At 59.2% G+C, this 27,348-nt stretch overlaps 1 protein-coding gene across 3 annotated transcripts; it reads left to right on the top strand.

Moving 5' to 3' along the window:
* Positions 1-1,668: 1,668 nt before the first annotated feature.
* Positions 1,669-26,658, top strand: KCP (kielin cysteine rich BMP regulator). 3 transcript variants are annotated; one of them, XR_011504395.1, is made up of 42 exons: positions 1,669-1,892; positions 4,256-4,419; positions 4,977-5,166; positions 5,255-5,331; positions 5,993-6,164; positions 7,470-7,537; positions 7,752-7,848; positions 7,992-8,074; positions 8,309-8,402; positions 9,316-9,398; positions 11,534-11,627; positions 11,760-11,839; positions 11,916-12,009; positions 12,351-12,436; positions 12,511-12,592; positions 12,822-12,974; positions 13,066-13,172; positions 13,250-13,343; positions 14,005-14,178; positions 14,305-14,387; positions 14,545-14,638; positions 14,724-14,912; positions 15,200-15,370; positions 16,892-17,068; positions 17,976-18,061; positions 18,285-18,375; positions 18,491-18,573; positions 18,677-18,770; positions 19,755-19,928; positions 20,138-20,220; positions 20,836-20,956; positions 21,902-21,981; positions 22,184-22,283; positions 22,795-22,883; positions 23,218-23,320; positions 23,408-23,550; positions 23,814-23,986; positions 24,069-24,180; positions 24,275-24,508; positions 25,184-25,348; positions 25,756-26,062; positions 26,218-26,651. XR_011504395.1 is itself a non-coding variant. In XM_044752713.2 (42 exons), the coding sequence occupies exons 1-42, from the start codon at positions 1,814-1,816 to the stop codon at positions 26,478-26,480; spliced, it is 5,154 nt and encodes a 1,717-aa protein (XP_044608648.2). In that variant the 5' UTR covers positions 1,669-1,813; the 3' UTR covers positions 26,481-26,658. The 3 variants fall into 3 exon arrangements, 2 of the variants coding, with proteins under 2 accessions (XP_044608648.2, XP_070369099.1); XM_044752713.2 differs by having other exon boundaries at positions 24,275-24,376; positions 26,218-26,658; XM_070512998.1 differs by lacking the exon at positions 25,184-25,348 and having other exon boundaries at positions 24,275-24,376; positions 26,218-26,658.
* Positions 26,659-27,348: the final 690 nt, after the last annotated feature.

Raw genomic sequence — 27,348 nt, 5'->3', positions numbered from 1 at the left:
TGAGGCCAGACTGAGTGCCCAGGGGTCAATGTGGACAGATCTGGCCAGGCTCTGGGGTCCCAAGGACCTGGCATTGAATCCAGGCTCTGTGGTTGACTCCCCTGGTGACTGTGAGCTGCTTACCCGGTTTCTCTCAGATTCCTCATCTGTAAAATGGGAGGGAAGGTGCCCTCCTTGCACATGTGGGGTACCGGCTAGAGATCACAGAGGAGCAGTAATAAGAGCTAAGGCCTCCATGCCAGGGACCATGCAGGGGGCTCCTTGCAGCCATTAACTGACTTAACCCTCACAAACACCCTAGGAAATGGGTGCTATTAGAGCTACATGTCACACCTATGAAAAATTAGCCACCGAAGTTAAATGACTTGCCTGAGGTCACACAGCAGAAAGTGTCAGACCCAGGATCTGACTTGGCAGCCCTGGCCAGAGTCTGCTCTTAGCCTCCCTTCCACCCAGCCTCCCAGGGGACCTGCCTTATGACAGGCACCATTTTCCTTAACCCTGGTGGGAACAGCGCTGCCACTTCCCCGTTCTTTTTCCGGTGGCTGGCCCTGGCTTTCCTCTGCTCCTGTGAGCTTAGCTCAAGGCCAGCTAAGGCCAGCGCTGGCTCCAGGCCTCCCCTGCCCCTGCCGCCAACAGCTCAGGCCCTTTTAGGGGCCCACACTCTCAGGGAGAGATGCTGCCCTCTCTTAAGGTGCATGGAGAGTGGGCTGGGGGGACCTCTAGTCCCTGCCTGGGCTGGGGGGAGGGGTGGCTTCTGACTTGCTGGACTTTATGGCAGGGAGCAAGACTGCTTTGGCAGGACTCATGGCTCCGCCTTCAGTGTCCCTTTGCCTGTGAGCTTGGGGCCCATCCCCACCTCCCCCTGCTTCCCAGCTGCACTGAGGAGTTTCCCAGCCTTGCGGGCCTACGTGTCCAGCTTTCCTCACTTCCTCCCTTTGGCCCCCTCCACCCGCTAAGCCCAGGGCCCTGCCCTGCCCCTGCCCTGCCTTCTGCCCCGGCTCCCCACTCAGGCCAGGCTTGAGCTCAGAATATGGAATATGGTCTGGGATCAGCCAGTGGAGGGAGGTCTTGGCATTTGGGGCCAAGCCTGGGACTGCTGGAGTGGACAGGGTGGTGAGTAGAGTCCAGGAAAGAAATGTACAGGGGGAGAAAGGAGGAGGAGACCGGGGCCCTTGACTTCTGAGACCAGTGTCATTGTCATTCACTGAGCACTTAGCATGTGCAACCACTCCCCTAAATCCTTGATCTGCATAATCTCACTTAATCCTCAAGTCTGTAAAGTTGATAGTACGATCCCTAGTTTACAAACAGGGAAACTGAGGCACAGAAAAGTTAGGGGTCTGTCTAAAGGTACATGGAATTGGCTGAGCAGGGACTCGAACCCAGCTCAGACGGCTCCTCCTGTAAACAGGTGAGAAAGAGAACAAGGTGACGGGGGATGGAGGAATCCAAAGGGGCAGGGAGACCAGCTGTCTCACAGCCCAGAGCATGAATTCGTGTTTATTTTCAGGGTCTCCTCCAGGATCACATGCAAGAGACGTCCCTCTTACCCCCTCCCAGCTTCCTTGAGGGCTGGGGCTGCTCTCAGGGGCGGGGCCGCTGCATCTCTGAGCCAAGGCTGGGGTCAGGGTGGTGCTGGGGCCCAGGGGTCCAGGTGCCCAGCAGCGAGGCAGGCGCCATCGGGCTGGGATGACAGACACCAGAAGCCCTACCCTAACAAAGACTGGGCGGGAGGAGGCCTGGTGTCTCCCCACCCCGCCTCCCCCAGCGCCTGCTGAGCCGCGACCACAGACAGCGAGGCGGAGCGAGCATGGCGGGGCCCCGGGCCGCTCTGCTGCCCCTCGTCCTACAGCTCACGAGCCTGGCGCTGGCCCCCGGGACCGGCCGAGGTAAGTCAGGGCACCGAGGACTTGGGGGCCGGCCAGGAGGCGCCCCACCTCTCGCTCAGCCCAGTCGGAGGGAAGAAGCTGGGGCTGGGCAGCCTCTCGCGGACCTCTCCCGCCAGCCCCAGTCCTCCCCGTCGGTGGAAGAGCCGGAGCCGGCGCGGTGGGGGCAGCACGGAGGCCAAGGCACCGGGGCCAGAAGCGGGAGGGGGCTTCCCGCTATGGCCTCGGGAGGAATTCCTGCAGACAGTGGTGGGGGAGAGGCTGCCCTGGAATCTGGGAGTCTGAAGTTAATTATTTGTCTTGAGAAAGAGGAAAAAAAGGAGGCCTGCGATGGGAGCTGACTTTGAGTCTCCGTGTCTGGCTTTCACCCAGGAAGACAGGCGGGAACAGGGGGTCATTGCAGGGACTGCACGGGGAGGAGGGGGAAGGGGAGTGGAGGACAGTTCCATGGGGAGCCATCAGGAACAATCAAGACCTCTTTCTGCAGATCTCTCCAGGCAAGGGGCTGACTCTGTCCTCCCTGAGGGTCCCAGAGGACCCCAGCTTCTCTGCGTCCCCTTTATTGTGCCTGCTTAAGCAGGACTGGAGGAGGGATCCTGGGGGATGGGGTGAGGCCACATGCAAGTCAAGCTGGGGTGGAGGCTTCCAGATGCTGAGGCCCATCGTTGGCCACCCTTCCTGGGGCTGGGAGGGAAGCTGGGTACAGGAGCCATACCAAGACAGAGAGCCGTTCCAGGTGACAGGATTCCTGCACAACGGAGGGGGATGGGAAGATGCACAAGAGTTTGGGCGCCTGCGTTTGTGTTAGAACAAGTGTTAGAACCTGGGATGGGGGGACAGCAGGGCAGGCTGAAAAGCTGGGTGGCACTTGCCAGGTCACATTTGGACTTGCTGCTGGGAACCTTCAGATGTGTGATTTAGGAAGGTCGTGCAGAGAAAGGAGGAGCAGGTGGAGGCAGGAGGCTGCCTCCCCCGCCCAGGCTCTGCGGCCTCCTGAGTAGAGGAGGAAAGAGGGGACGGATTGAGGGATGACTGAGTGAGACCAGAGACAGATGGGTTGGGGAGTGGGATGAAAGAGGAAGCTGAGCCCCAGTTTTCTGCGTAGGTGGGGATGGCATTAACCAAGCCAAGGAACTCAGGGCAAAGCAGGTTTGGGAGAAAGAGGACAACTTAGGTCTTGGACTAGAATCTCTAACCGCCCTTGGTGGTGGCAGTGGTGGGAGGAGTGGGTGACGTTGTTCCTTTGCATCGCAGGACTAGTGTCCATGAGAAACCCTTTTAGCCACCCCAGGCCTGGCTTTACTAATGAGCTGCCTCTGTGGGAAAGACCCTCCCTTCTCGCTCTCCTCTCCCTCCTCCTCTCCCTTCTCCTTTCCGTCCTCCTCTCTCACCTCCTCCAGTCTTCCTCCACTGCCCTGCCCACCTCCACTGGTGGGAGAGGAGTCAGCCTACCCTCCCATGGCCTTTCCTTTCCTGACTTAGGAGAGGGATCATCGTGAGGTGAAAGTGGCCATCCCAAACCCAGGCCTGAATCCAGACCCCCACTTTCCCTCAGCATAGTGTCTTCTAGAACGAGGGGCAGGCTGTCTTCCTTTGGCCCAGTGCCTTGAAAGCTAGTGGGGCCCTGCTGGCACCTTCCCCAAACCCTTCATGAAATGCAGCCAAGTCCCACTTTCTGGAGCCTACCCTCTCCAGGGTGGGGTCCCAGGCCCCTCTGCCGCAGGCCTGGAAACCCGTGGCAAGGCTTGGGGGTGGGAGCAGAGGGAGCAGTTGCCTCTCCCTGTACATAGTCTCCAAAAGCAGTGCCCGTTCTGACAGGTGAAGACAGGCGGTTGGAGGGTGGGGTCTGCTCCCACCAGGCCCCAGGCACCCTACAGCAGCCCTGCCTTTCGCATGTCTGTCTTCCTCTCCTGCACTTCAGCCTGTGCTGGCGTTTGGGCCCTCCCAGCACGACCTGTCAGCTCCCCAGGCTGCCCCTGGCCAAGTCCTTGGCCCAAATGAAGATGAGTGACCTTGACAGGCCCCCTATGGCTGGGACCCCTGCAGAGTCAGGGCAGGCTGCAGGGAGGCCCTGGGCTACACCCCCCATGTCCCAAGCAGGTCAGGGTCCCCGGGGGTTGGGCCTGACTAAGAAGCTCTTGCTACTTGGGAAAGCTGGCCTGGGTCACTTTTGTCCACCCAGGGCTCCCTCTTCCTCCTTCCATGCTTTCACTCCAGCACCCTCATAGACCATATCTCCTTCCCTGGATGGTGGGTGGGCAGGTGGACAGGGGTGGGGCGCAGGACAACATGGTTGGGAGGAGAGAACCCAGGAAACCTTGCTAGCCCCTCACCCACAGGCCCACCCTGGATTCTTATGTCTTCAGGTGGAGCCATGCCCAGGGAGCACCGTGGGCTTGCTGACATCCATGACTACCAGCAGCAGGCACCTGCCCACTCAGCCCCTGCTGGGGCCCCCCAGGAGCAGTGGCGCCCCCTGGAGGCCAGGCTGGGAAGGCTGGAGGCTGAGGTGACCGAGCTCAGAAAGCAGGTACCATTGGAAGCTGGTGGGTGTGCATGGGGTAGGGCAGGCCTTGTGCAGTGGGAGGAGGGGAGAGAAGAGATAGGCTTAGGGGGGCCCAGGGGACCCTAAATAGAGTTTTGTTTTAAATGCGTATGGAGAGGTTCTTTTCAGAAGAATTCCTCAGGTCGGTCCACATGAAGAGCCTCCAGGGTAGCTGATTTGTCAGTCCAGATGTTCAGTTCTTTCGTGCATTTGGCAAACATTATGGAGCACCACTGTATATAAGCATCATCAGGAGAGATTTTGGATGGACAAAGAAGTCTTTAACTGTTCGGCTAGGGGGATTGTGTCCTCTGCTGTCCAAAGGAAAGGCCTGGGGGCCCCATGTCCCTAGGAGCCTGTCAAACCCCCAGGCCCTGAGAACTGGGATGGTTTGAGTGGATGCTGACTGGAAGGGGACCCACCTCTGCTCTGGAACTGCCAAGTTTCCTTCTCATCCGGCCTCAGTTTTCACACCCCACAAATCTGCAGGAGCTGGTGGGGGAAGCTGAGCCAGCTTTCAGCCCCCAACCTCTTTCCCCCAGAACAAGGAGCTGCAGGTGAAGGTGAGGCAGCTGGAGTCCTGTGAATGCCACCCAGCTGCTCCCCAGTGCTGGGGGCTGGGGCGGGCCTGGCCCCAGGGGGCTCGCTGGGAGCCTGATGCCTGCACAACCTGCATCTGCCAGGATGGGGTTGCGCGCTGTGACCCCAAGCCCAGCCTGCCCCATTGCCATGGTGAGCACCATCCCATCTGCTCGCTGGGACCTCTGAGGGCCTGGAGATGGCCCTGAGCACCTGAATGACAGCACCGTCTCCTCCTCAGGCTGCAGCCATGATGGTCAGGCCTATGGCAATGGGGAGACCTTCTTCCCAGATGCCTGCACCACCTGCTGCTGCCGGGTGAGTTCCTGTGACGCCCCCCCCCCCCAATATCGCGTACCTGTCCCCTTCACCTGTATACCTGTTGCTGCAGCAGGTGAAGTGATGGGGTCTGCCCCTCCCCCCAAGCCTTGCCACCTGTGGCCTTCATCTGATTCTGAGTAGTTCTACTTTCTGGAGTTGAACCCCTACAAACACGCTGGGGCCCCCAGACCCCTCTGATTCGGGCCTGGCACACAGTGGCATAGAGGACAGAGGATGGAGTTGCTTGTCTTTCGACATTGCCCCCTTACCTGCGGACCCTCACTGTCCCTGCTCATCCATCTGCCCCTGTCTTCTACCTGCCTGTTCTCCCTCACTCGGCTCCACATCCACCTTCTTCAGGCCTTTCCTTCCTCACTCCTCCATTGAGGAAGCCCTTGGTTCCCTTCCTAGGCTCTCTCCACTCTGGGGAATTTGCTGGCACCTGGAAGAGATGGTTTCTGGGGGTCCAGAGCTGCAGCAGATGAGGGAGTGGGAGTAGGATGTCTCTCTTCTGCCCTTGGACCAAGGGTAGTCCACATACCCTGAGCCAACTCAGCCTCTTGCTCCTCTGTTGTGTCCCGGCCTGGGGTGACGTTTTAGTTCTAGAAGAACTCCAGGGTTCTGAGGCCTGTGTAGCCACCAGTCTGCTTCCCTACAGGAAGGAACCATAACTTGTACCCAGAAGCCATGCCCAAGAGGACCCTGCCTGGAGCCAGGAGCATGCTGCCCGCACTGTGAGCCACGTCAGCCTTCTGCCAGCCTTGGCCCACCTCCTGCAATCATCCTGGGGCCCCCAGAGCCTGCTCTGCCACCTGCTACATGCCTGGAAGGTGCCTGTCCACTCATGTTGGCAGTGCTGGGCAGTTCAGAACACTCCAGTCAGCAAACACTGCCTCAGCCTGGGACTGAGACGGAGGCTCTGTATGATCTTTGTCCTGTCCTGAGGGAGCTTCTAATCTAGTTGATAAACTATATAAACTTATAGCTAATATAGCACCAGATTTAAGACCCAATGACCAGGTTAAGAGATGGTGTAGAAAGACAGTAAGTGGTTAGATGGTTAGTTGCCAGAGGAGGGGACAGGAAGGCAGGGGGAGCTCACTCAGACCAGGCAGACAGGGTGGTCATTTGACCTGGATCTTCAAGGGAAAGTGGAATTTTACCAGGAGAGGGAGTACTTGAGGGCCTCTAGGCATAAGAACTGGGTGGGGAGAGGTGAGTCGCAGGAAATTAGTCTGGGAAGGCCAGTGGGAACAAACCACTGTCAGCCTTGCAGTTTGAACTTTCTTCTGTGGACAATGGGGAGTCAGTGAAGGCTGAAGAGCCAGAGAGTGGTATGTTCGAAGAGATGTTTTAGGAGTATTCATCGGGTATGGGCTAGACACAAAGAGACCAGCTAGGGGGCTCTTACAGCAGTGTTTAGGCCTGGAGCCAGGGAGGGCAGTGGGCTGCAGAAGGAGGGATGTTTCCAAAGAATGGGCAGGAACTGGTGACTCATTGGATCCCACAGAATGATGGACGAGCTTGGAAAACTAGGAGGGCAATAGGGCCAATGATGTGGAGAGAGCCAGGAACTGGAGGCAGTGGCTCTGCTGGGGGGTGTAACTAGCTCTTAGTCAGGGAGATAGGGTGGCCAGATTTAGCAGCTAAAAATAGAGGATGCTGTGTACAGGGTGTCCTGTGTCTCATCTGGCAGCCCTACCCTAGGAAGACTCTCAGCTGCTGGTGCAAAAGTGGGGCAGGGGCTCAGGAGCCCAGTGAGGCCTGGGAGTCTTGGCCAGAGATGAGGAGTGAAGTCTTAGGAGCTGATGGATCTCATAGAAAAGGGACACACACAGAGCTTGTAGGACACGTGCCTCAGGGCCACTGCTAGCCCATGTGATGTCTTTGGCAAAGAAAAAAGAAAAAGGCACCCTTTCCTCAAGACACCTCCCTTCCCTCTTCTAAGATAATGGAAACATGCTGATTATGTTAAAGTCAGACACTTTACTGCCATCAGCTGGAAAGCTGTAGTAAGTACAAAAATCTCTGAGGTCTGTCACCTGAATGGTGCCCCTTTGATGTGGTGTCCTCGTGGGTGCTTTCACCCAAGTCCTCCGGGTCTCTTACTTGGGGGCCTGGACCTGGTTTTACAGGCTGCCCTGGAGGCCACAGGGCTGGGGACACGTGGCAACCAGAGCCCTGTGTCATCTGCACCTGCCAGGTAAGGGAAGCAGGGCCTGGCCCCAGCCACCACCCACGTCCCTGCTGCTTGGCATACCCCAGGCCTGGCAGTGCCAAGCCCAATCTGGGGGCCAGACAGGGCTGCTGCTGCCACCCAGGCATTGAGGCCTGGAGCCTGCTAGGCCTGCTCAGCCAGCAGGGGAACCCGGCTTGGGCAGTGGAGAGGGAGGGAGGGCTTAGTGTCTGCCCCGCAGGCAGGGACGGTGCGGTGCCAGGGGCCCTCATGCTCAGAGCTCAACTGCCTGGAGAGCTACACCCCACCTGGGGAGTGCTGCCCCATCTGCCGGCCAGGTGACCTCCCCGCCCTGCCCTGCCCCTCCAACCCCTCCGCCCCAGAGGGTCCAGAACCTACCTGGGGTCATTCCTTCCCTCGGGTGATGTCTACCCGCCCTGCTCTCTGCTGACCAGCCTGTCATCCTGGGAACCCTCCCCAGGCTGTGAGTATGAGGGGCAGCTTTATGAGGAGGGGGCCAACTTCCTGTCCAGCTCCAATCCTTGTCTCCGATGCTCCTGCCTGGTGAGTCCCCCCAACCTTTGCCCAGGCCCTGCTCCTCCTTGGACACCCCCTGCTCCGTCCTGGGCCATGCCTGCCACTCTTTCAGCCCCTCATATGCCTTCCGAGGTTGGGTGCCAGAGAGATTCTCCCTCCGGGCCAACCCTGGGCCCCACCCCTCCAAGGATGCCCGACACCTGCTCCCCTGCCCTCTCTGGGAGCCAACCCTGAGGCATTACAGCTGTTGGTGCATTACAGAGGGGCCTGGTTCACTGTGTACCCGTGAAGTGCCCGCCCAGCCCCTGCCTGGAGCCAGTGCTGAGGCCTGGGCACTGCTGCCCAACCTGCCAAGGTGAGAGCCCTGCCCCGTCCCCGCTGGAGCTCCAAGGGGCTCTTAGGCGATTTCTTCAACTCCAGAGCCCACTCCGCTGGCCTCTTAGTTGGGGGTTCCGTCTGTGGGGCAGTGATGCCCAGCCATGCCTGCTCTGGAGCTGGAGTGCCTGGGCTCAAATTCTGCCCTTGCCACTTCGTGGTTGTGGGCATCGGAGGGAGTTACTCACCTCAGTTCTGCATTTGCAAGGTGGGGATAATGATGTTCTATACCTTCATAAATGTTGATTGTTATCTGTGTTGTACCCCTAAGATGCGGGGTGGGCCCTGGAGCAGACCACTAGAGGGTGACACTGAGTCACACGCCAATACTACAGCAAAGGCAGGATTAGAAGCAGGTGCCCAGATACTATGGCCACCAGAGGAAGGAGCCCTAATCCAGCCTGGGCACAGGAGGGAAAGCATCCGGGGGGGGGGGGGTGTCCCGCGTGCCCCTTGAGGAGGAAGCGCAGTTAGCTAGGTGGAGGGTGGCGGGAGGCAGAGTGCGTTCCAGGAGGAGAGGGCAGCTGGAGCGAGGGCTGAAGGCCGGGGCTAACGCTCAGTGTGAGGTAGGTATCTGTTAGGTGGGGAGGTGCAAGCAGGCACCAATGGCCTCTCCAGTGAGAGGTGGGGAGGGGCCAGACAGAGCTGGGGAGGTGGGCGAGGCCGTGCTGGGTCCTGGAGAGCCTGGAAAGGCAGGCTAAGGAGGTTGGGCTTTACTCTGCCTGGGGTGCTGGGAGTCCTGGGGGGCTATAGGCAGAGGCATGTTCTGCTGTGGTCTGGGCTCAGGGGAGAGCCCTCAGAGGGCGTGTGGGGGAGGGTGGGGGGAGGCTGAAGCTGGGGTCCAGGCGGCTCCTGCCAGGCCTCCTCTCTGCCCATCTCCTCCTCACCTCCAGGTTGCACAGAAGGTGGCTCTCACTGGGAACATGGCAGAGAGTGGACTGCACCTGGGGACCCCTGCCGGATCTGCCAGTGCCTGGTGAGCCCTGATGCTGCTCCTGGGCTCCCCCACTCCTTCTTGCCCCCAGGCCCTCCATATTCATTCCCTCATTCCACCGAGCACATCCCATGCGCACTGTGAGGGGACAGAGATGGAGAAGACCTGATGATGGGCGCTGTGAGGGCGGGGGCTGGGTCATCCTTGTCTGTACGTCCCCTGTGAGCGCAGTGGATGTGCAGGATGGGTTTGTAAGCCAAACTCAAGGAGCCTACAGGCAACAGGAGGCCAGACAGGACATGAGAGGCAACACAAGCTCCAGGGAGGGAGAAACGCAAATTGACTTGAGGCATCTAGAACTGTGCTGTTCAATCCATAGCCACTAATACATACAGCCACTGAGCCCTTGCAATGTGGCCACGTCAGATTTCAAGGACTTAGTACAAAAGAAAGGAATCTAAAATATCTCATTCATACTTTTTGTTGATTCCAAGTTGACATAACATTTTGGCTATGTTGGATTGAGTACAATACATTATTAAAATCTAGTTTCATCTGTTTTTACGTTTTGAAAGTTGACTACTAGAGAATTTAAAATGACATATGTGGCTTGCGTTATATTTCTATTGGGCAGCACAGATCTAGAAAATCTTTGTGGAGGGGGAGGCTGTGTACCTAGGTCTTAAAGGGTGAGTAGGATTTGAGCAGCGAGAAATGGAGACGGACACTCCAGGTGTTATAGACTGAATGTTTGTAACCCCCCCAAGTTCATCTGTTGAAATCCTAACCCCCAAGGTGATGGTATTAGGAGGTGGGGCCTTTGGGAGATGATGAGGTCATGAGGGTGGAGCCCCATGAATGGGATTAGTGTCTTTATAAAAGAGACCCCAGAGAGCTAGCTCCTCTCTTCAGCCATGTGAGGACACGGCCAGAAGACAGCCAGCTAGGAACCGGGAAGGGGGCCCTCACCAGACGCTACATCTGCCACAGTCTCCAGCCTCCAGAACTGTGAGGACTCCATTTCTGTTGTTTGTAAGCCACCCAGTCAGTGGTATTCTGTTATAGCAGCCTGAATGGACTAAGACACCAGGTGTGGGGAACAGTCAGGACAAAGCCTGGGGCATGGGGGTGGGGACACGGAGGCCTAATGTCCGGGCAGGGTGCATGCTGAGGGCTATTTCCTGGGGACTGATGCCAGAGCCACAGAGCTTCCCGACAGCCTGCCAAGGACTGTGAGGACTCCATTGTGAAGGCCGTGGGGCCCCCGACCCCTTTGCAACTATGTGCTTCCCCTCCCTGTTCACACCGACCCCCCCCCCCCAACCTATGAGAAGAATCACTGGCTGCCCAGACACTAACGAGGCTGGAGGTCTCGAGCCCAGGTGTAGGTGTGAACTCAAGATGGGGATCTGTCTGGGAAAGGCTATGGGGAGCAGCGGCAGCTCCTGTTTAACTGCCAGCTTCCAGAGGTGGATGCCACACCAAGACACCCTACCTCATTTCATCGCTAAACAAGGCTATGAGGACAGAACCATTATTGTCTCTTTTTTGGGGGTGGGTAAACTGAGTCACAGGGAGCTTCAGTAACATGCTGGCTTACACATCAATATTAGTGTCCTAGGGCTCCTGTAACAAAGTGCCACAGACTGAGTGGCTTAAACAACAGCAACGTATTGCCTCGCGGTTCTGGAGGCCAGAAGTCCAAGATCAAGGTGTCAGCAGGGTTGGTTCCTTCTGAGGGCCGTGAGGGAGAGTCTGTTCCAAGCCTCTCTCCAGCTTCCAGTGATTGTCTGGCAATCTTTGGTGTCTCGGCTTTTGCCTTCATCTTCATGTGTTGCTCTCCCTGTGTGTGTGTCTGTGTCCAACTTTCTCCTTTTTATAAGGACATCAGTCCCTGGGTCAGAGGCCACTCCACTCCAGTATGACCTCAACTTAATTGCACTGAACTTAATCTTAACTGCATCTGTAACCTAATTACATCTGCAATGACCCTATTTCCAAATAAGGTCACATTCTGAGGGACTGGGGGTTAGGACTTCAACATATGGATCTGAGGCAGGACATAGTTCAAACCATAACAGCATCTAATAAGTGGACAGCTGGGACTCGAATGCTGTTTCTGCCACTTTGTTGAATTCTGATGGCCCCTTTCCCCTGTCCCCTCTGCCCGCTACCAGGAAGGCCACATCCAGTGCCGTCAGCGAGAATGCACCAGCCTGTGCCCATACCCTGCCCGGCCCCTGCCAGGCACCTGCTGCCCTGTGTGCGATGGTGAGTCAGTGGGTGGAGCCTGGAGAGACTCAGAAAGCTGACGGATGGCCCAGCTAGGGTCTCCCACAAAAGGACAAGACATAGGGTGGTGGGGAGCCCTGAGGAGGGTCTAAGGCACACTCTTCCCAACAGGCTGTTTCCTAAATGGACGGGAGTACCGCAGCGGGGAGCCTGTGGGCTCAGGGGACCCCTGCTTGCACTGCCGCTGTGCTGTGAGTGTGGCTACCTGGCAGGGAGGGCCTGGCTTCCTGGCCTGCCTCTCACATGCTGACCAGGCCCTGTTGGCAGAACGGGAGTGTCCAGTGTGAGCCACTGCCCTGCCCACCTGTGCACTGCAGACACCCAGGCAGGATCTCTGGACAGTGCTGCCCAGTCTGTGATGGTGAGTGGGGGCTCGAGTCACCAGGAGACGGGCAGGCACTGGCCAGAGACAGGCTCCGGGTGTGTGTGTGGGTTGCTTCCCTTGGACAGTACAGGGGAAATCCTTTATAAAACTAAGCTCCTGTCACCATGGGTGAGGTACGAGTTCTCACCTCATCTTCCCGTGGCAAACTGGGCACCGTGGTGAGGCCCTCGCTTCTGGGGGTGAAGGGATACTGGCAGGGCCTCCTAGAGGACACAGGTGGCTGCCTTCATCAGGGTGAGGGGTGGGTACCTCAGTGGTGTGAGGCTTCCGCATCAGCCTGCAGCCCTGTCCCCCGGTCCCTTTGTCTTTCTGCCCAGGTTGTGAGTACCAGGGACACCAGTATCAGAGTGGGGAGACCTTCAGACTCCGAGAGAGTGGCCGCTGCATCCGCTGCTCCTGCCGGGTAGGAGGTCACACCCTCTCATGCCCCAGATCTGTCTTATCCCTTGGGGACTTCTCAACCAGCCTCCTTCCTAGGCTGGCGAGGTCTCCTGTGAGGAGCAGGAGTGCCCGGTCGCCCCCTGCACCCTGTCTGACTCTGGCCCCCAGCTGTGTCCAGGTGTGTGTATGTAGGAGGGGGGGAAACAGCAGCAAAGGGGTGCTGCGTCCACAATGGCTGGAGATGGAGGGGTGTTCCTTCACAGTAAGGGGGGGGGCATTGCTAAGCCCACCAAGAGTGCCAGAGGGTGTTCAGAGGCTGTCATGGGGATGGCAAAGCCAGGGTCCTAGGAAGGACAGGGATGGATGGAGGTGTCCGCGTTGCCATGGTGACAGCTCCCTTGTTGTAGCCTGCGTGCTCGATGGAGAGGAGTTTGCTGAAGGGGTCCAGTGGGAGCCTGATGGTCAGCCCTGCACGGCCTGCTCCTGTCAAGAGGGGGTACCCATGTGTGGGGCTGTGCTCTGCTCCCCAGCCCCCTGCCAGCACCCTACCCAGCACCCTGGTGAGTGCCCCACCCCGATCTGGCTTTCTTCTCCTACTTTGCCCAGCCCCCACCCCCATCAGCTGGGCTCTGATCAGCCTGCCCCACCCAGGTGCCTGCTGCCCCAGCTGTGAGAGCTGCACCTACCATGGCCAAGTGTATGCCAACGGGCAGAACTTCACGGATGCAGACAGCCCTTGCCACTCCTGTCGCTGTGAGGTACTTCCCCAGTCTTGCTGTTGCCCTGTGGAGCCCCTCCTGGGGCCCATCGCCATTGCCCTCTCTCCTGCTCCCAGGATGGGACTGTGAGGTGCGCCTTGGTTGACTGCCCTCCCACAACCTGTGCCAGGCCCCAGAGTGGACCCGGCCAGTGCTGCCCCAGGTGCCCAGGTACGTGCTTACCCCATCTGTCTGGCCGGGGGACCCTGGACCCTGCCCTCCCAAGGCCCCGTGGGCCCAGCACCTACCTTAGAAAGCAACAGCCTTCTGAATTGTTTTCAGTCGACACAGCTTGGAACTCTCTGGAACCCACAAGGTGTGGGTGGGAGGGAGAGTAGAGGTTTCTTTATCCCTTCGGTTACTTCACCACCCTTCCCTCCCGTTCTTCAGTTCCTCTCCAATACCTCCACCACTCAGATTATTCGTACATCTACCTGTATAACACAGGGTCATGCGACAAACGTGGGTCTGCCATGCAGAAACTGGGTGCTGGGATGCAGTGTGCCCTGATCCCTGCCCGCATGGAGAGTGTGCTAGGGCGCGTATCCCAAACACAGCACACACACGCATGAGCTCTTCAGCCTCAGAGGCACACACAGCTGTCTGCAGGTAAAGGGACTCAAATGCACACACACACACACACACACACAAACACACACACACACGAATGTGCTCAGAGAAATACCTGTGCTGCAGGCCCAGCCCCCATCCTCCTCTCCCTCCATGGGACAGCTTCCAAGTGGCCCTTCCACAGTGGCTCTGCCCTCAGACGGTAGCCTATTCTTAGCCCTGTCAGTCTTTGGCCCCACTCCTGTCCCCTCCTACTGCCCAGACTGCATCCTGGAGGAACAAGTGTTTGTGGATGGCGAGAGCTTCTCCCACCCCCGAGACCCCTGCCAGGAGTGCCGGTGTCAGGAAGGCCATGCCCACTGCCAGCCTCGGGCCTGTCCCAGAGCCCCCTGCGCCCACCCACTGCCTGGTCCCTGCTGCCAGAGCGACTGCAATGGTGAGGTGGACTGGATGAGGGGGTGGTCTCCTGAGATGGCCTGGCCCCAACTGTGAATGTTTAGAGATGGGAGGGTGGCATGCCCAGGGGATGCCTCTCCCAGTTCATAGCTGCCCCCTCCCTCAGGCTGTGCCTTTGGTGGGAAAGAGTACCCCAATGGAGCTGACTTCCCCCACCCTTCTGACCCCTGCCGCCTGTGTCGATGTCTGGTGAGTCGGCCGCCTGGGTGAGAGCAGGAGTCCAGGGGAGTGGGGGTGGGACTCGGGGAGGCCAGAAGCGGTCCATCGCTGTGGGGGTGGGAGGGTGGGGGTCTCCTCCGCCTCCCATCGCTAACCCGGCCTGGTGTGGTCCGTCTGCCCCTTGCAGAGCGGCAACGTGCAGTGCCTGGCCCGCCGCTGCCCGCCGCTGCCCTGTCCAGAACCGGTCCTGCGGCCGGGAGAGTGCTGCCCGCAGTGCCCCGGTAGGAGCCGCCGTCTCCAGCCTCGTCCCGAAGCCCCCTCCGCAGCCTCTCCCCGAGCCGCCTGACGCGCGCTCTCTCGCTGCAGCCGCCCCCTCCGGCTGCCCGCGGCCCGGGGGCGCTGGCCCAGCCCGCCACCAGGAGCACTTCTCCCCGCCCGGCGACCCCTGCCGCCGCTGCCTCTGCCTCGACGGCTCCGTGTCCTGCCAGCGGCTGCCCTGCCCGCCCGCGCCCTGCGCCCACCCGCGCCAGGGGCCCTGCTGCCCCTCCTGCGACGGTAACGCCTTGGCGGCGCCCTCACCACCTCTGCCACCCGCTTCCTCCGGCTCCGCCCGGGAGCCTCGCCCTCCCCGGTCCCTCTCTATTCCTCTTACTCCGTGTAGCCCTTTCTCCAGCCCCAGACGCGGCGCCACCGGGGTGTCCCCCTTCCTCCAAGCCCACCACTCCCAAGTCGGAGTTCTCACTGGGAGTGTGGGAGTGCCAGTCCGCAGGGCCTGGGAAGTTGTGGGCCTGGTAGACGGCCGCCACGGCTCCGCAGCCCTGCCCTCCTCGGCTGCCCCCTAGGCTGCTTGTACCAGGGGAAGGAGTTTGCCAGCGGGGAGCGCTTCCCTTCGCCCACTGCCGCGTGCCACGTCTGCCTCTGCTGGGAGGGCAGCGTCAGCTGCGAGCCCAGGGCCTGTGCCCCTGCACAGTGCCCCTTCCCTGCCAGGGGTGACTGCTGCCCTGCCTGTGATGGTGAGGGGCAGGGGGCTGTGGGGGTGGGAGGATGAGAGGGCTGGGTCACATCATCTTTCCTGCCCTGGAGTGGGTCCAAAATATTTATTACAGTCAGAAAAAAAGCACTGCACTAAAACCTGGATTTTTTCCTGCCACAGATGCTATTTGGCTGTTTTACCCTGGACCAGTTACATAATCTTTCTGGGCCTAATTTTTTTCAATTTAAAAACAGTGCATTTTAAAAATGTATATTTTTGTAAAATACACATAACACAAAATTTACCATCTTAACCATTTTTAAGTGTAACTCTGGGCCCAATTTTAACTCCTGTAAAAAAGAGGGTTGAAACTAGACCCAGTTCCCCAGTCTTCCATCACTCTTGTACTATGTTAGCGATTTTTGCTACATACCCTTTACCACCAGTAACTTTATTGAATATTTTTATTCAAATTAACTCACTTTTTAATCTAAATATATTTAGAAAAAAGTCTTTATATCGTACTGTAAATGGGAAATTAGACTTTCTTGGAATAGAAGATTACCATAAAAAGGAATACAATTAAAAATACAGTATTAAGTTCTAGTCAGATCTTTTCCCTGCCAAGGCTTTGAGCCTGGGAGTCACCCTCTGCTTTGTTTTTTTTAAGACTTTATTTTTTTTAATTAAAAAAAAGGTTTTTTTTGAGGAAGATTAGCCCTGAGCTAACTGCTGCCAATCCTCCTCTTTTTGCTGAGGAAGCCTGGCCCTGAGCTAACATCCGTGCCCATCTTCCTCCACTTTATATGTGGGACGCCTACCACAGCATGGTGTGCCAAGTGGTGCCATGTCCACACCCGGGATCCGAACCGGTGAACCCCAGGCCACCAAAGTGGAATGTGTGCACTTAACTGCTGCGCCACTGCACCGGCCCCAAGACTTTATTTTTTTAGAGCAGTTTTAGGTTCACAGCAAAACTGAGAGGAAGGTACAGAGATTTCCTGCCTCCACATGTTTATAGCCTCTCCCATTATCAACATCCCCCTGGAGAGGTGCATGGGTTACAGTTGCTGAACCTGCATGAACACATCGTTATCTCCCAGAGCGCCCTCTCTCTTTTTAAAAGGAGGTCCGCAAAGGGCAGGCTGCCACCAGCTGGGACTCCCTCCCCCCTTGATTAATCAGAAGGCTTGAAAGAACATTGGAGAGTTGATAGCTTGGGACCACCTGAGTCATCTTTGGCTACTCCTGGCTCTCCCCTGGCTGGGAAAATTGGTGCCTCTAGGCGGGCAGTGGCCTGCTGAGTATTCAACCCCGGGGACAGATTCTGCGTGGGTCTCTTCCTGTAGATTGCAGGCTGAAGGGGAGAAAGCATACCCTTTGGCCAGTCCACCCTGGCCCGAGACTCCTTTGCCCGCCAGCCTGGATTGAGCCCTCCCCTCCCCCCAGTTGCCTTTTCGTCTTTGAGGCCTTGGACTCAGGCCAGGCCCAAGGGCAGAGCCGGATGCCCTCTCTCATCCCCTCTGACCCCCGCCCTGCCTCTCCCTGTCCTCTCTGGAAGGCTGTGAGTACCTAGGCGAGTCCTACCTGAGCAGCCAGGACTTCCCGGACCCCCGAGAGCCCTGCAATCTATGTACCTGCCTCGGAGGCTTCGTGACCTGCGGCCGCCGGCCCTGTGAGCCTCTGGGCTGCAGCCACCCACTCACCCCACCTGGCCACTGCTGCCCGACCTGCCAGGGTAGGGCGGCACCTGCCCCTCCACTGCCCCTTCTGGCTCCAAGTCACCCGGTCTCACCACCGTCCCCTGTCCCCTGAGAGAGCCACACAGCAAACCCACACCCTGTGTCCCCTCAGACTCCTCACGCCATATCCATGCCCTCCTCTGTCCCTGCTGTCACCTCACACTGACTGTTGTACTCACCCAATCACCGGTCCCTGTGCTTCCAGGCTTTCCTGTTTTTACATTGTCTCACCACCTTCCTAAAATGTCACATCACGACTCAAAACCGTTCAGTGGCTCTCACTGTCCTTGAGTCACCCATCATGAAGGGCTCCTGCTTCCTTAGCCTACCCTCCCAGCCCAGCCCATCTCTCCCCTCCATTCCAGGTGTGCCCATCCCCTCACATCTTCTTCCCACACTCGCCCACACAGACAGAAAACTCTAGGCAGTGTGTGATCCAGCTGCAGTCCTCCGCCCCTTCACGTGTGCAAATCTCGCCACCTGTGGTCTGGCTGAAGTCTTTCCTCCCACCCCTCACCTTCCCAGCCACCTTTCTCTCCCTCTCTGACTCTCTAAGCTTTGGTAGAGGTCCCCAGGCTCAGCTCTGTGTGTGTGTATGTGCGCACGTGTGTGTGACTGTGTGTGTGCGAGTGTGCGTGGGTGGGTGTGAGTGTGACTGTGCATGTATGTGTGCCTGTGCGAGTGTGCCTGTGTGTGCGTGCATGTGCCTGTGTGCGTGTGCGTGTGCAAGTGTGTGTGCCTGTGCGAGTGTGACTGTGCATGTATGTGTGCCTGTGCGAGTGTGCCTGTGTGTGCGTGCATGTGCCTGTGTGCGTGTGCGTGTGCAAGAGTGTGTGTGTGTGTGTGTGGCAGCAGAGGGCCCTGTTGGTGGCAGCTCTTCCATTGCGTTCCCCGCTCTGCCAGGATGCCTCTATCATGGGGTCAAGGCTGCCCCTGGAGAGACCCTTCCTGACCCACTTGACCCGACCTGCTCTCACTGCACCTGCCAGGTGAGGTGGCCCTTTGGGCAGTTGGTAACACTTCGTCCCTTGATCCTCTTCTCTGGCCAGGTCCCACAGTGCCCTCTGGTGGGACGGGATTGGATTCAGGTCTCCAGGGCCAAGGGAGGGGGTCAGGGCCTGGCAGGCTCAGCAGGGGCACCCCACCGTGGGGCAGCGTGAGGGTGTGATGACACCGGAGTCAGGAGGTGGCACTGTGACCTCTCTCCCTCAGGAAGGTTCCATGCGCTGCCAGAAGAAGCCGTGCCCTCCAGCTCTCTGCCCCAACCCCTCCCCAGGACCCTGCTTCTGCCCTGTTTGCCACAGTGAGCTCCCTTCCGCATGCTGATCCCCCATGCCTGTCCCTGCCTTCCTGCCAGACCTGAGGTTGGACAGGGCAAGGTGACACAGCCCTGCACCCAGGAAGCATGTTGCCCACAGGCTGCGTCTCTCAGGGCCGGGAGCGCCAGGACGGAGAGGAGTTTGAGGGGCCCCCAGGCAGCTGTGAGCGATGTCGCTGTCAGGTATGGTAGGGAGGCGGCAGAGGGGCTGGGGCAGGGGCTGGGCCCCGGTGTCTCCAGGGCACTTGGCCTAGGAGGCAAGTCACTGACCCTGCCTCTCCTGCAGGCCGGCCAGGTCAGCTGTGTCCGGCTGCAGTGCCCACCCCTGTCCTGCCCGCTCCAGGTCATAGCACAGGGGAGCTGTTGTCCTCGCTGCAGAGGTATGCCGGGCTGGTGGGGCTGCTGCCTTGTTTCCGTGCCTGGGCCCGGTGCCCCTCCGTCTGCCTCCCCATCCCCACCCCAGTTCTCCAGCCTTCCCACCTCCCTGCCCACCCATCAGCCCTCCCACATTCGGCCCTTGAGCTCTCACCCAGGCCCACCTTCAGCTCTTCCTGCCTGTCCCTGCCCCTGGCCTGCCCAGACCATCTCCACCTCCAGGTCTTATCAGAATCCCCTCAAAGCTGCTCCCTTCCTAACCACACCCCATTCACAATAATCATAGGGATAATTAACATTTATTGAGCATTTATCATGTGCCAGGCCCTGGGTCAAGCACTTTATATGTATCTCATTTAATCCACACAGCAACCTCTTCAAGTAGCTACTATTATTATTCCCACTTTACAGATGAGAAAACTGAGGTACAGACAGGGGATGTAACTGACCTGTGGTCACTCAGCTAGTAGACAGCAGAGTCTAGATTTGCATCTGGGGCCATCTGGTGCTAGAATAGGAGCCTTTCTTAGCCTGCCCATTGCCCTTTGCCCCGTACACTGCCCAGCATGGTGTAGTTGCCACAGGACCTGCCCTGCGAGGTAAGCAGGACAGATGAAATCCCCGTTTAACAGATGAGGAGACTGAGCTAGTGATAGAGCCTTTCCTTCATTCCACATGCGTTTATTACATGCCTGCTGCATGCCAGGTCCTGGTGCTGGTGCTGGGCTGCAACGGACAGTGCCTGCTGCCCGGCACTTGGGCTAGCAAGCAAGCAGACATGGAACGGGGTTACAACCCGGGTGTTCTGACCCCTACCAGTGTCTTTCCCCTCCACCACAGCCTGGACTTCTGCCCCAGGCCACCTTCCTACCCTATCCCTGCAGAGCCCCCTCCTGGCACCCACATGCCCTGCTGACCACCGGGGTGGGGGTCAGGGGCAGACATGCAGAACCCTGCCTCAGAGCTCATCCTGCCCACCTGGAACGCAGGCTGCCTGGCCCATGGGGAGGAGCACCCTGAAGGCAGTCGCTGGGAGCCCCCCGACAGTCCCTGCTCTTCCTGCGTGTGTCACGAGGGTGTCGTCACCTGTGCCCATGTCCAGTGTGTCAGCTCCTGTGCCCAGCCCCACCAGGGGCCCGGTGACTGCTGCCCTCGATGCTCTGGTACTAGGAGCCTGGGCGGGGTGGGGGAGGGTGGGGGGCAGAGGCCCAGCATCTCCCTTCCTTTGTACAGGGCTGGGCAGCAGAGACGGGCTGCTTCAGAAGTGGCCCCCATTCTTATACACACCCCAATCCCTGAGGCTGGGGAGCACTGGGGGGCAGGGAGCCCCACCCCCTGGCATTGCCATTCTGCTCTTACCTCACCCCCCAAGACTGTGAGCACGAGGGTCGGAAGTATGAGCCTGGGGAGAGCTTCCAGCCGGGGGCAGACCCCTGTGAAGTGTGCATCTGTGAGGTAGGTAAGGGCGACACTGAGGGACGGGGCACCGTGGGGGGGCAGACTGAACACTGCAGGGAGCAGGTGCCGTGGGAGTCAGAGACAGGAGTGTGTCCCTGCGGCCAGGAGGTGAGGCAGGGGCTTGGGGTGAAGAGCAGAACAGGGCTAGGAAGTCTGGGGTTAGGCACAGGGCACAGGGCCGAGGGTGGGGGAGGTAGTGGGCAGGCCCTCCTGGCTGGAGTGTAGGGTGGGTGTGTACAGGAGGTAGTGGGGGATACCTGGGAAGTGATTGGGGGCCGTATTGGGAAAATTATACACAGAAAGGTAATGGTGAGCCAATGGAAGGTTTTCAGCAGGTGAATGACACCATAGGTCAGGAGATTAGGCAGTGGGGTTGGGGAGGAGGATGGCCTGAGAGTACAGGAGGGTCAAAGGTCACATGAAGGTTCAGGCCCAAGTGACCAGAAAGAGAAAGGGACATCATCTCTGGGGGTCAGGCATGGGATGAGGAAGAAGTCTGGGGAGACAGCCCAGAGGAGGGATAGGAGACGGAGAAGCCTGGAGTCCAGGAGACGAGGGCAGCTCTCAGCTTTTAAGGCCTGGCACCCACCCGCTGCTCACTCATTCTTGTAGCTGGAGCCTGAAGGGCGTCCCAGTCTTCGCTGTCACCGGCGGCAGTGTCCCAGCCTGGTGGGCTGCCCCGCCAGCCAGCTCCTGCCCCCTGGGCCCCAGCACTGCTGCCCCACCTGTACCCGTGAGTCCCTGGATATGGGGGTAAAGAGGGTAGGGCTGCCACCCCCAGAGTGACCCTGGAAGAGCCAGCCAGCTCTCCTCCTCAGTCCCAGCCCTTTCCTGAATCCAGTGGATTGTTCTGGAAGCCCATGCCCTGGCATGTGAGACCTGCACTGCCCCAAGGGGGACTGAGGAAGTAGGCAGGGACCCCTTGACTCTGGAGCTGTACATGGTTTGTGGAGCATCTTGCCCACAGGTGGCACTGCCGGGTGGCAGTTGTGTCTGCTCTGACTTAAGGGCAGTGATGTGGGAACCAGAGAGGCAGTGAATGGCCCAGCTACAGATGTGGAGAGAGCTGTTCTTATCAACACTTGCTAGGACGTGCTTCAGGGGAAGAGAAAAGGACTAATTTATTAAGCATTTACTGTATGCCATGCACCGTATTTGGTGCTTTTAGTAAATAATATCTCATTTAATTCTCACAGTTGCCCAGTGAGGGAGGTATTATTATTCCCTTTTTACAGCTAAAGAAACTGAGGTTCAGAAAGGTTGATTAATCTGCCTAAAATGGCACAGGCACGAGCGCTGGAGCCAGGACTGGAACCTGGGGTACCTGGCTGTTTGAGCTTCCTTGTGCTGTTTTAGCCAGAAAATATGAAAGGAAGTGGAAGGAGGAGCAGGCCGGGTAGCCTGGTGGTCCTTAGTGACTTCAGGCTGAGGAAACCACACTTTGCCTGTTTCCAGGTCCCCCGCTCTAGTATCCTAGCAAAGTTCTTTTCGAAAGTCCAAACTTTTCTTTACTGAACCAAAAGGAAAGAGGATTTATCCTTCCTGGAGTCAAGGTGCTGGGGATATGGGTATGCCCTGGGCCCAGGAAGTCTGGGGACACAGCGGGTAAGTGGGGTCAACTGGGATTTCATTTCCTGCCTCCCTTTCCACCCCCCACACCGTATTCTTGTCTTCACAGAGGCGCTGAGTAACTGCACAGAGGGCCTGCTCGGGTCTGAGCTGGTCCCACCAGACCCCTGCTACACCTGCCAGTGCCAGGTGAGCCCTCCTGCCTTTGGGACTCCCACAGACCCCTCTGCTTCCTCCTCTGTGGGCTGTGGCTGCGACTGCTCTCCTGCAGCAGCTCTGGGCTTCCCATCCACCCCGACATTGGCCCACTTGTCCTGAATGTCACATTCCCCCTAGGTCCTGCTCCCTCCCTGCTGTTCTCTACCTGTGGTATTCTCATGCCCTTCTCCAGGACCTGACCTGGCTCTGCATTCACCGGGCCTGCCCTGAGCTCAGCTGTCCCCCATCAGAGCACCATATGCCCCCTGGAAGCTGCTGTCCTGTGTGCCGGGGTAAGTGCCCAGCCTTGGCCTGCAGCCTCAGAGCATGAGCCCAGAGGGGAGACAGGAGGGGTGGCATCCATAGGCCAAGCCTGGGGTCTGCACTCCAAATGCAGGCTTCATTCTTTTGTAGAAATTCACTGGGGTGGAGGGAAGACCCACGAGATAGAGGGAGGCAGGGAGTGAAGCCTGGATTCTCAAGGCCTGGCCTGAGGCTTGTTAGTGGGCTCAGGGACCCCAGGCCCATGAGCAGGGCATTGCACAGCTGGGCTGGCAGCCAGCCCAGAGGAGGTTTCTAGCCTCTGGCTCTTCGGGCTCACAGGACCCTTTAGACACCCTGAGCCCTGGTGCAGGGCCTGCCAGCTAGTAGGCCGCCTGGATCCTGGTTGAAGAAATCAACACCATCAGGGTACTAATTGGATGGAGTGGGCACCCTCCTGCTATGGGCCTCCAGGGTGATCTTCAGGGAGGAGGGATGCCTCTGGAAGGACAGTGCTCCCCATCCCCATTTCTTCCTCCTCAGAATGTGTGGTGGAGGCCGAGGGCCGGAGAGTGGCAGATGGAGAGAGCTGGCGGGATCCCAGCAACGCCTGCATTGCTTGCACCTGCCATGTGAGCTGGGGGTGGGAGGGGAAGGGGAAGAGGACTTTACAGATGGATAAAAGGAGCAGCCTCAGGACACTGGACCAGTGAATATAGGGTCGTTGAGGTCATTAGAAAAAGGTGCCCCCTCTGGGTGAGAGGGGCTAGAGGCATCCTCGCGCTGAGGAGGGGCTGCGGCCTGGATTTCATCCCCCACTTCCACATGAAGTGGGTGTTCTGGTGGGGCAGGGGCAGAGAGAGAGGGCCTGCTGCTCAGACGGTGGCCCAGAAGACCCCCGGAAGTGTGAGGCCAGGGACTCCAAGCCTTGCCCAAAGTCCCTGGAGCAATGACGTTTGTCCTCAGCGGGGCCACGTGGAGTGCCGCTTGGAGGAGTGCGAGGCCCTCTCCTGCCCCCAAGGCTGGGCGAAGGTCCGTGAGGCTGGCAGGTGCTGTGAGAGATGTCAAGGTGCGGGCCAGGACGATGGGGGTCGGGGGGAGCTAGACCCAGTGTGAGGGATGGGCAGGGAACCCTCGCCCCTTCATGTCCCCTCAGCCCCTGCCCAGTCGTGCGCGCACCAGGGCCGGGAGGTGGCCTCTGGGGAGCGCTGGGCCGTGGACGCCTGCACCAGCTGCTCCTGCGTGGCTGGCACCGTGATCTGCCAGAGCCGGCTCTGCCCGCTGCTCTCCTGTGGCCCCGTGAGTGCCGCGGTTTAGGGCGGTGGGCTGAGTGGGCACGTGGCACCGCCATCCTCGTGCAACCGGGCGGGCGGGCGGCTAGGGCTGGGCAGCCGCCACAGAGCCGTCGGGGACCCGGGGCCGCGCAGTTCCTGATGCGGCCACGAGATGGTGCCCTGACCCCATTCGTAGTGAGTCCAGGGCGATCGTGGGTCCGTAGGGCGGCTCTGCGTGGGCATGGCGGGGAGGGCGACATGGCTGACGGTGTCTGGGGCTGAGGCCAGGACGAGGCCCCCGCCCTGAGTCCTGGCAGCTGCTGCCCCCGCTGCCTGCCCCGGCCGGCTTCCTGCATGGCCTTCGGAGACCCCCATTACCGCACCTTCGACGGCCGCCTGCTGCACTTCCAGGGCAGCTGCAGCTATGTGCTGGCCAAGGACTGCCGCGGAGGGGACTTCAGGTGCGCGACCTCCTCTGCCTTCTCCCTAATCCCCTACATCCGTCCCTGCTGACCACCGCATCCTGGCCTCTCACAACCGCAGTGTGCACGTGACCAACGATGACCGAGGCCGGGGCGGCGTGGCCTGGACCCAGGAGGTGACGGTGCTGCTGGAAGACGTGGCTGTGCGGCTGTTGCAGGGCGGGGCGGTCATGGTGAGTAGAGCAGAGGAACCGAGGAAGGTCAGTCCCGCGCTGTCCACTCGTCCGTCTGCACGTTGCCCCTCCTCCTGCCTGCCTTCTCCTCCAGGTGGATGGGCGCCGGGTGGCCTTGCCCTTCCTGAAGGAGCCGCTGCTGTACGCGGAGCTGCGGGGACGCACCGTGATCCTGCACGGCCGGCCGGGGCTCCAGGTGCGGCGCCAGGGCGAGTGGGGGCAGGGGAGGCTCCCAGCGCGGCCTGCTGTCTCCGGCCTGTTCAGGCTGCTGTTTCTGTAGAGGGAGCGGGGATACCAGCCACATGCCGGGCCAAACGAGGCCACGGAGGTGAGAGGGTTCTGCTGGATTCTGAGAGGAGAGAAATCAGGGTCAGAGACCTCCACGTGCAGTGAAAGGGGTTCTGAGCCTGGATTCTAATCCCCCAACACATTGGGGCCCTTAGGCCAGGACCACTCCTCTCGGGGCCTCGGTTTTCTCCTCGGGGGGCGGAAAATGGGGGAAGGGCTGGGGGGGGGGGGGAGTCCGGTGATGTCAACTGAGGTCTCCTAGTTGGTTTCAGAGATTCCTCCCAACTCCCGTGTCAAAGAGTAATTCATTCTCGGCTCCAGCAAGAAGCACAGTTTGCAAATTCATAAAATAAGGCTTGTGTACACTTATAATCCAGACTCGAATCGTGTTTTGTCCTCTGTAAGGCCTGAATGCCCATGAGATAGTGAATCTCTAGAAGTGGGTTGCGTTTCACCTTGGAGCCCAGTTCAGGGCTGTCGATGGGAGACGTTGCCCTTCTGCGGGAGCTGTGGGCAGCTCTTCAGACTTCTTTGAGGCCGCGTGCCAACTTGGCCTCAGCCAGGGCCACAGCTCATGTGTGGAGAGCCTCCACCTGCCCATTCTCCTCCCCTACAGCAGGGGGCGCGCTGACACAGTGCATGCGGCCAGGATGGACTGCGGGCTTCTTGGGGTCCCTACCTCTCCCCACTTCCCAGTCACAGCCTCTCCGCACAGGTGCTGTGGGATGGGCAGTCCCAGGTGGAGGTGCGCGTGCCCGGCTCCTACCGGGGCCAGATTTGTGGGCTCTGTGGGAACTTCAATGGCTTTGCCCAGGATGATCTGCAGGGCCCTGAGGGGCTCCTCCTGTCCACTGAGGCTGCATTTGGGAATAGCTGGCAGGTGAGTGGCACAGGAACCCCGGGGAGAAGGGGCACAGTTGAGCATGAGTCTCAGAGCAGCCCTCAGGTATGAAAAGAGGGGGGCTTTGGGGCTTTCAGGATTTTGAGGGGGCTTCTTACCTGTCATGGTGCTGGGGAGGCAGGATGGCCTGTTGAAAGAGGCCTCATCATCTGAATCCCCAAGCCCTGCTTTGCCACAGACTGGCTGTGTGACCTTGGACAAGTCACTTACCTGTTCTGGGCCTTGGTGTGCCCATCTGTAAAATGGGGACAAAGGAAAAGTAGCTGATGCTTCCTTTGCTGTTTTGTAGGAAGGTTTTTGAGGCTAAAACAAAATAGTTGGTGGGAAACTCTTTGAAGAACATAGCATGTGGATGCTGTCACATCAGGGCTGCTCTCCCCACATAGGTCCCAGAGGGGCAGGGACCCGGTCGGCCCTGTTCCAAGGGTCGTGATGTGGATCCGTGCCGGGCAGCAGGTTACCGTGCCAGGCGTGAGGCCAACGCGCGGTGTGGGGTGCTGAAGTCCTCCCCCTTCAGTCGTTGCCACGCCGTGGTGCCACCGGAGCCCTTCTTTGCGGCCTGCGTGTATGACCTGTGTGCTTGTGGCCCTGGCGCCTCAGCTGACGCCTGCCTCTGTGACACCCTGGAAGCCTATGCCAGCCACTGTCGCCAGGCAGGGGTGACACCAGCCTGGCGGGGCCCCACGCTCTGTGGTGAGGGGGCAGTGCCCAGTGTGAGCTGGGGAAGGGGGTGGCACAGAGGGCTCAGGTCTGGATAGGGTAGGTACAGGGAGGGCCACAGGGGTGAGCATGGTGACTGGGGCAGTGCTGGGGGTGCCCCTGTGACGCTGCTTCCCCTCTGCCTGCAGTGGTGGGCTGCCCCCTGGACCGCGGCTTCGTGTTCGATGAGTGCGGCCCGCCCTGTCCCCGCACCTGCTTCAACCAGCACGTCCCCCTGGGGGAGCTGGCGGCCCACTGTGTGAGGCCCTGCGTTCCTAGTTGCCAGTGCCCGGCGGGCCTGGTGGAGCACGAGGCCCACTGTATCTCCCCCGAGGCCTGCCCTCCAGTCCTACTCACCAGGGACCAGCCGCCCAGTGCTCTGCCCAGCTGGGAGCTCCAGGGGGCAACCTGAGCCGGACGACACCAACTGGGACTCATCAGGCCAGAAGCCTCCCCTTAGAGAGCAGCTCCCACCCTGGCTGGAGCTGCAGAGACAGGGCCCTGCCCAGCCACTGGGAGCTTGGGCCCATGTCAAAGACCCCTGCCATGTTGAGTCAGAAGCAGTAAACTCAGGGCCTGCCTTAAGCTTTCTTGTGTGTATGCGTGCTTCCTTCTGGTGCTGGGGTGGCAGTGTTGGCTGCCTGGAACATGGGGTCCAGAGGTCAGTGTCCCCAGAGTCACAGTGGTGGCAGCTATAGGGGCTCAGCCCTGGACCTTGCTCACTCTTTGTGCCTGCATCCCTGGGCTGCCCCCACCGGCCACACCCTGGTGCTGCCTGGGAAACCCTGCAGTGGGCAGAAGGAGGACCCAGGTGTCCTGGTCCTAGCCCTATGCTCACATGTCGCAGGCATGACCCTGTGGGTCCTTCTGTGGGACCCTCTGTGGATCCATGTGGAATCCTGCAGGGGCTGAGGAGCACAGAGGAAGGTCTCAGTCCCCACATGGCATCCCTTCTCCTCTTGGTCTGGGGTCCCCTGAGTGCTCAGGTACCTCCGAGGCCCCTCTAAGGGCTGGTGACACAGGGACCCCATGGCTGGGTTTGGGGATCAGGAGAGACAATAGACCACGATGAAATATGGACACATGTGCAAGTGTGCATGCGTGCACACACACACACACACACCCACACACCCCTCAGAAACCCAGATAAACACAAGCACATACACCTGTGTGCACTCACAGCCACACCCACCCCCCCATGGACATGTGGGTAGGGGGCACACATGCAATTTTCGAAGACATCCTTGTAGGAGAAAGAACATGGGTTTTGAAATAGAAAA

Source organism: Equus asinus, chromosome 1 (genome assembly GCF_041296235.1).
Source record: "Equus asinus isolate D_3611 breed Donkey chromosome 1, EquAss-T2T_v2, whole genome shotgun sequence".
Taxonomy (NCBI): Eukaryota; Metazoa; Chordata; class Mammalia; order Perissodactyla; family Equidae; genus Equus; species Equus asinus.
This window is presented reverse-complemented; position numbering and strand designations above follow the sequence as displayed.

Coding starts and splice junctions, on each gene's coding strand:
- KCP (XM_044752713.2), top strand. CDS start 1,814: ATGGCGGGGCCCCGGGCCGCTCTGCTGCCCCTCGTCCTACAGCTCACG. Junction 13,344..14,004: donor GTGCTGCCCCAGGTGCCCAG/GTACGTGCTTAC, acceptor CCTACTGCCCAG/ACTGCATCCTGGAGGAACAA. Junction 18,574..18,676: donor GTGAGCGATGTCGCTGTCAG/GTATGGTAGGGA, acceptor CCTCTCCTGCAG/GCCGGCCAGGTCAGCTGTGT.